Here is a 6,479-nt window from a genome sequence, read left to right as displayed (position 1 = left end):
GACGCGGGATGGCTTTGTCCGCACACCCGCAGTCTGGACTCACCCTGCCGCCATGCCTGTGCCGGGTGCCCGCGGGGGCAGTTATGGGCTCTCGCTGCCCGGTACAGCCCCCGCCCCGCTGCTCTCCGCGCACCCCAGGCGCGTTGCCGGCCCTGAGGCGCCAGGTCCCTCAGGGAGGCTCTTTCCGACCCCCCGGGCTCCAGGCTGTTTCCGCAGGAGGCGCGCTGTCCAGCCAGGCGGAGCGGGGAGCGGGAGACTCCCCAGCGCGTGCACGTCCGGTTCCGGAGGGGGGGTCCCTGAGCGGCGGAGGCCCCCGGCCACGCAGGAAGCACCGGCTCCGCGCGGAGCGAGACCCTCGCATCGCCCTAGCAACGGTTGCTACGTGTGAAGCAGGGCACGCCGCGAACTGTCGCCATAGCAACGCTCGCTTCTACGTTATCCCTTCCGGGGTAAAGTGGAGCGACTTCCGGCCCATTCGCAGGGGGCCTCTGTCGCCATTAGACCCGCCCCCCACATCCTTCAGCCTCGCGCTGCGGCAGGGCCGCGCTCGATTGGTCCCCTGGCGGGGAAGTCCCGCCCCCACTTCCGGCCGGGGGCTGACAAGATGGCGGAGCTGCAGGGCCGGCTGGAGGCGCTGGAGCGGCGGGTGTTCGGGGCGGGGCCGGCCCGCGGGCCGCGCCAGGTGCGGGGCTGGGCGGGCTCCCCCCGGCTGCGTCTGACCCCGGGGCGCGGCCCCTCCCCCGCGTCGTGGGGCCCGAGGGGCGGGGCTGTTTGTCCGGCCTCGCTCCCCCCGCGGGTGCTCCCAGGGGCCCTGCCCTGAGCGACGGGCCCGGCCGGCAGAGCCCCCGGGTGGGGGCGGGGCCCTGGGGCCCAGAGCGCGAGCGGCCCCTCACTCCCGCCGGGCGGGGCGAGCGGGGGCCCGTGCGCGTGGGGGGCGGCGCTCGAGGGACAGGCCCCGCCCCCCGAGCCCGTGCGCGTGGGGGGCGGCGCTCGAGGGACAGGCCCCGCCCCCTGGGCCCGTGCGCGTGGGGGGCGGCGCTCGAGGGACAGGCCCCGCCCCCGGGCCCGTGTGCGTGGGGGGCGGAGTCGAGGGACAGGCCCCGCCCCCGGCCCGTCGGCCCCGCCCCGGTTTCACGAGCCCCCTTCCTGGCAGGTGGTGGCCGGGCTGGGGACGGTGCAGGCGGCGCTGGGGAGCATCGCGAGCAAGAGGGAGAGGATCAAAACCCTGTACAAGAAAAGTAAGTGTCCCCCCCCCCCCCCCATTGCAGCCCCTGGGCTCGTGGGGGGCTGGCGGGCTGTGCGGCGGGGAGTGTGAGAACAGCCTTCCTGATGGCTCCGGGGGGCACAGGAGGGAGCCGACCCGCTGGCCCCTCTCCCCAGGCTGGGAGTGAGGAATCGCCTTGGTTCCTGTCTTGTCAGCTCCCAAACCTGCAGCCTCGCCCTGATTCCTTCCCAGGGCCCTGTGCTGATCACCGGGGTCAGACCCCCTCAGATCTGTGGGCCTGGTGTCATCAGCAAGGGATGTGCCTGCTTCGCCGTGCTCAGTGTGTATCCACCTGCAGCACGTCCAGGCTCTGGCTTCTCCTGCTATTCGAGCTCATTTCTCTCTCTTGGGTTTTAAGGACAACTCCGCTTGCAAGCGGCCTTGGGATATTTGGAACCGAAGGGAGGAACAGCTTGCTGTGCCTGGAGGGGGCGCTTTAGCATAACTTATGGGTCTTGCTTTCTGGTGGAAAGGAAAGGCCTTTCAGAGGGAGGGGCAGGAGTCTGCCACAAGTGAGCGCTCAGTGCCCTCCCTTCAAGGATGAGCTGTGGATTCTGCAGTTGAATTCAAAACTGGCTAATGTGAGACGTAGCGGATTAGTGGGACTTTGTGTAAATAACGGGATTTTACATCCCAGTTAACCGACGAAAGGGGGGTGAGCTGCTCCTCTGCCCGCTGCTGGGCTGGAAAGCCCTGCCCCCCAACAGGCTTTGCTCTGAGAGCAGTGGAGCGGCCTCTGTCTGTGGGGCCCCGTGGGGCTGGAGCAGCCTACCTGTGGCAGGAGGGGAGCTGCTCCAGCCCCACTGGCGAACCCTAACTGGTAAGCCCTCACATCCCTAGCAACGGGTGCCTGTTGCGCTTGGGCCGTGTGTGCGCACGCTGTTTTAATAAGATCAAACAACGGGGGCAGCAGTGACTGGACTGTTGAGTCACAAGCCGTTTCCCTCTGAACCCCGCTGAGGACATCTCTGCATCTTCATCGCCTGAACGGCTGTCTAATAGCCAGCTCAGGTGTGTCAGCTCTTACAGGCAGCCTGTGTCACTCGGATGTTGTATGAATCGCTGTGAGAGTTCATGGTAGTGTAGAAATACTGTAGCTGCTGAGTCTCTTTAACAAAATCCTGCAGTAAGTAGGAAATTGTGACTGGCAGTGCTTCCAGAACTAGTCACTTCTCCTCTTCTCCCTCCCTTTAACCTACATCTGATACTAGTTGAAGATCTAATGAAGTACCTGGACCCTCAGTATATCGATCGAATGGCCGTTCCCGATGCCGTGAAACTGCAGTTCATTTTAGCAGGTAAGGCCTGGAGCGGGAGGGGTATCTTCATTCCCCCGAAGCTCCAAAGACAAGTTGGGGGTGGGGAGTTTTAATTGAATGCAGCTCTCTTCATCTCTCAGTCATGGGCTTAGGGTAGAAACGCCTCATTTGGCGTCTAGTCCTCAGTAAACTGGCTACTGCTTCAGTTCCCTGGGAATGCACCTCAGGCCATGGAGCCGGTCGCTGTGCGAGGAGTGCTGCTCAGGCTATCCCTGAGTGTTTAAGGAGTGACATCGGTTCCCTCTGCGCCTTGGCTCAGAAGCTGGGGGGAGAGGGGTGTGTGGAATTACTACTGGAAGTCCAGCATCTGTTGGGGTAACAAAGCTGCTCTATAAACACTAAAGTCCGTGTTCTGTGGCATTGAGTATCCAGGCGCAGAGGTTCTAAACCCGGCCAGGTCTCACAAGGGGCCTGAGTCGCCCCCCACTCCCTGTCGTAGGAATGTGTGAGCCAGTGACAGCTGGCAGCATGTGCTTTTCCCCTGGCCGGCTCAGTGAGGGCCCTCCTGAGTTCTGTTCCCGGCTCTTCCCTTGGCTTCCTGTGTGCCGCCTGTGAGCTTCGATGACCCGTCTGATGCTGCCTACCCAGAGAAGGGTGGGGGGTGTTTGAGACAGGCCCCGAGTTCCTTGGCTGGAAGGGGCACTAGTCATGCAAAGCCTCGTGGGATGGAGTCTTTGGGCTGCAGGTAGGTTTGATCCCGGGTGAGAAGGGGAAGCTGAGCCAGGCCAACGAATCGACTTCTGTTTTCTAACGTGTGAAGGGCTGAAGCAGGGTTTCCTTACACGTCTCCTGGTCTGTCTTTAACCAGAGGAGCAGTTTATCCTGAGCCAAGCCGCCCTCCTGGAACAGGTGCACAGCCTCCAGCCGTACCTGGACAGCGCCCATATCAAAGGTAACGAGCGCCGTCTGCAGCCTCCCTTGCCGGAGCTCAGTCCAGTGGCCCCTCCCGGTGTCCTTCGCACTGCGAACGGCTGGAAATGGCGCCTCCGGTCCCCACAAGCCAGTGTCGGAGCGTCCAGCTCAGAAGAGTTTGCAGCCTGGGAGGCTGGAGGCGCCCGAGCAGCGTTCAGAGCAACGCACAGCGTGGCGCGGCTGCCAGCTTCACGGCCTGGCCTTGAGTGGCATGTATCCCTCGGCCGCGGCACTGCCACTGAGTGTCCCCAGGCCCCGCTGCGCTGGCTGGACTGGGGTGCTGGCAGGGACCGGTGGGGCAGGTGGGCAGCCGTGTTTGTCCTCCGGCCATTCTGAGCTGTGACCGGCTTCACCTGCCAAAGCCGCGCATTGAGCGAACCCCGAAGGGAAGGGTGTCAGTGCGCTTGGAGACCCTCGTCTCTTGACGTTGGGAACGGCCGTTCCCTGGGTGTCGGGGCTGGGCAGCGCCTGACTTGTTCTGTGGCTTTCAGCTGTTCCTGACCATGCTGCCAAGCTGCAGCGACTCACTCAGATCCACATACAGCAGCAGGTAGGGTGAATCCGTTCCATGGCTAATTACAGTGGGCAGGGACGGGGCCTCTCGTTAACCACAGGGAATGCTGGGCACGAAGGGGGTAACTGGTAGCACAGGCCAGAGCCCTCTGGCTGTGAGGATGGACAGTTTATTTCTGAGACATTGGGCTCAGTTTGTCCCGGAACGTGCTGTGAGTCAGCAGAGGTTTCTGCTCAGGAGCCTCGGGGTACAAAGGGCCAGTGGCTCGCCCTGCAGGGAGTAGCAAGGTGCTCTGCTGTCACGGAGATGCTGCCATTTCCTGCCCCATCCTGCCGGCTCCTGTGCTAGGGGTGCCTCGTGCTTGGTGTTCCCCACGCTTCATTTGCTGGGCCGTTGCTGTGACGGTCAGACGCTTTCTGCAGCAACCCCCCACCGGCCAGATGCTAAGCCAAGCTCTGCCCTGGGCCAGGCTCTTCCGCTGCCTTGGTTTCCCCAGGATAGTTCCCTTCCTCGCAGGGCTGGGAGGTAGGTGCCCTGCAGGGCTGTGGAGCTGGAAGGGGAGGTATCCAGGCCAGGTGCCACTGCCTGTCTGCTCACTAAGAGCTTCCTTCTGCTGCAGGACCAGGGTGAAGCCGTCACCGAGAACGTCCGGGCACTCCTGGAAGACTACAATCAAATGGTATCCTTTAGTCTAGGGCCACGGGCTCTGCCCCAGCCGGCGTGGGGCGCCGGCCACTTGCAGGGCCATGCTCGGTCTGGATGTAGCTGGAGCAAGCGGCAGACAAGGGCTTTCAGGGTTCTGCAGCCCAGCCACTCTCTTAGGTAGCTGCCTGCTCTAGCCCTGGCTTTGAAAAGGGGGAGCCGCCTGCGTATGGAGCTGTCCCCTCCGGCGCATCCTCTGTGGGGTGCGAGACACCGCGGGGGGTGTTACCCTGCAGCTGCCAGTGCTCTGAGGGCCCAGCTAGCCCCATCTCCCCTCCCGGGGGTGGCTCTAGGGGCTCTCACGCGGGGCTAGAAACCCTGAGGCCTGGTCTCACAACAGCAGAGGTGATGGGACGTTGGCCTCTCCATTCTCACAGCCCCGAGCCCAGGGTTAACCCGGCCCTGGAGCTGCCAGCCTGGGGGTCCCTTGGGCTGCTGAGCACGGAGAGCAGCTGCCGGAGCTTCGTGGCTCTGCTGCCTTCAGCATGAGAAGTGGGGAGCCTGAAGGAAGGCCCTGGGCCTCTTCCCGGGGTGCAGCAGGGTCGGGGGTGGGCGGTGGAGTTCCCGGGTGTCGGGGGGCTGTTCTGGCTCTGTACCGAGCCTCGCTGTCCTCTGGGGCCCTAGAATCCCAGCTCTGAGAGAGACTCCTCCGGCTCGGCACAGGGCTTCCCTGGCCTGCAGTCTGACGGCTGCGCCCGGCTGGCGGCAGCGCAGGGCTCAGACGCCTCGGGTCCAGGTCAGCGGAGCCTGGCGCAGGCGGCGGCCCCCAGACAGGTCTGTGCTCTCTGCCGGACGGGTCAGGCTCTGGGTCTGTGCCTGCCTCTGCTTCGCGGCCGGGTCTGTGCCACCCTCTGCCCTTCTTCCTTAAAAGCCGCCTGCAGACGCTGCTGCTGTCCAAGCAGTTCGTGCAGTGGGATGAGATGCTGGCGCGGCTGGAAGCGGCCAGGCAGGTGACGCCTGTGGCGGAGTGATGGCCGTGCTGTGTTGCCTGGAGAAATGCTGCCTGGTGCCCCAGGGCAGCACCGAGCCTGGGTGGGCTGGGGGGGATGCAGCTGTGTTCGCACTGCAGGTCCCAGGATGCACTGCTCCGGCCTGGCTGCTTGGAGCAGAGCACTGCATGCTGGGATTTGTAGTCTGTGCGATGAAGATGGAGGTGGCTGCCCGTGCTGCCAGCGGCTCTTGTAGCCCACGTTGGCCTGTGGGCTGCACCTTGTTCTCCTCGACCTTCTCCAAAATGGAGCTCCGTGCCCGGTGCCCTGTTAGGACTGGGCTGTCTGCACTGACCTGCCCTTCCAGGGAATACCTTTGCCGTCTAACTTATTCAGCCTCCCCGCTCTGCGCGCTGGGTGGGACGTGAGGGAAACTGGGATCCATCACCCTTATCTGTGCTCCAGAATAAAATCCTAAAACCTTGTCTGCAGGTGGCTCATTCCCTGTTCCTTGCAAACTTCCGGAGTCCTGGTAAGCCCAGGAGAACGGCCGGACTGCGCTAGACCAGAGGTCTGCCTGGCCCAGTGTCCTGTCTGCCCACGGTGGCCCATGCCACTGCCCCGGCGGGAGTGAACAGAACAGGGAATCAGCGAGAGATCCCTCCCCTGTCACCCATTCCCTGCAGCTGGCCAGCAGAAGCCAGGGCACCCTCTGTGCCGATCCTGGCTAATAGCCATTGATGCACCTGTCCTCCAGGAACTTACCCAGTTCCTTTATGAACCCCATGTGGAAGCTGTTCCGTACCCCTCAGCGGTTTTGTTGCCATTTTCTAACCTGT

General features: G+C 63.6%; 1 protein-coding gene across 1 annotated transcript; it reads left to right on the top strand.

The window, feature by feature from the left end:
• Positions 1-533: 533 nt before the first annotated feature.
• On the top strand, positions 534-6,125 carry LOC102455757 (dynactin subunit 3). Its single transcript, XM_075932818.2, has 7 exons — positions 534-682; positions 1,154-1,238; positions 2,476-2,562; positions 3,392-3,475; positions 3,987-4,045; positions 4,629-4,688; positions 5,593-6,125. Exons 1-7 carry the CDS (start codon positions 605-607, stop codon positions 5,680-5,682), a joined length of 543 nt encoding a protein of 180 aa, XP_075788933.2. The 5' UTR covers positions 534-604; the 3' UTR covers positions 5,683-6,125.
• The last annotated feature ends 354 nt before the right edge of the window (positions 6,126-6,479 follow it).

This window comes from Pelodiscus sinensis, chromosome 6 (assembly GCF_052426305.1).
Source record: "Pelodiscus sinensis isolate ZL-2025 chromosome 6, ASM5242630v1, whole genome shotgun sequence".
NCBI classification, from domain to species: Eukaryota; Metazoa; Chordata; order Testudines; family Trionychidae; genus Pelodiscus; species Pelodiscus sinensis.
Note: the sequence above shows the minus strand (reverse complement) of the source record. Positions and strands in the feature narration are given on the sequence as shown.

Excerpts from the sequence above, each read along its gene's own strand:
- LOC102455757 (XM_075932818.2), top strand. The coding sequence starts at position 605 with ATGGCGGAGCTGCAGGGCCGGCTGGAGGCGCTGGAGCGGCGGGTGTTC. Across the intron at positions 683-1,153 it reads CGGCCCGCGGGCCGCGCCAG|GTGGTGGCCGGGCTGGGGAC; the intron begins GTGCGGGGCTGG and ends CCTTCCTGGCAG. Across the intron at positions 4,689-5,592 it reads TGGAAGACTACAATCAAATG|ACGCTGCTGCTGTCCAAGCA; the intron begins GTATCCTTTAGT and ends AGCCGCCTGCAG.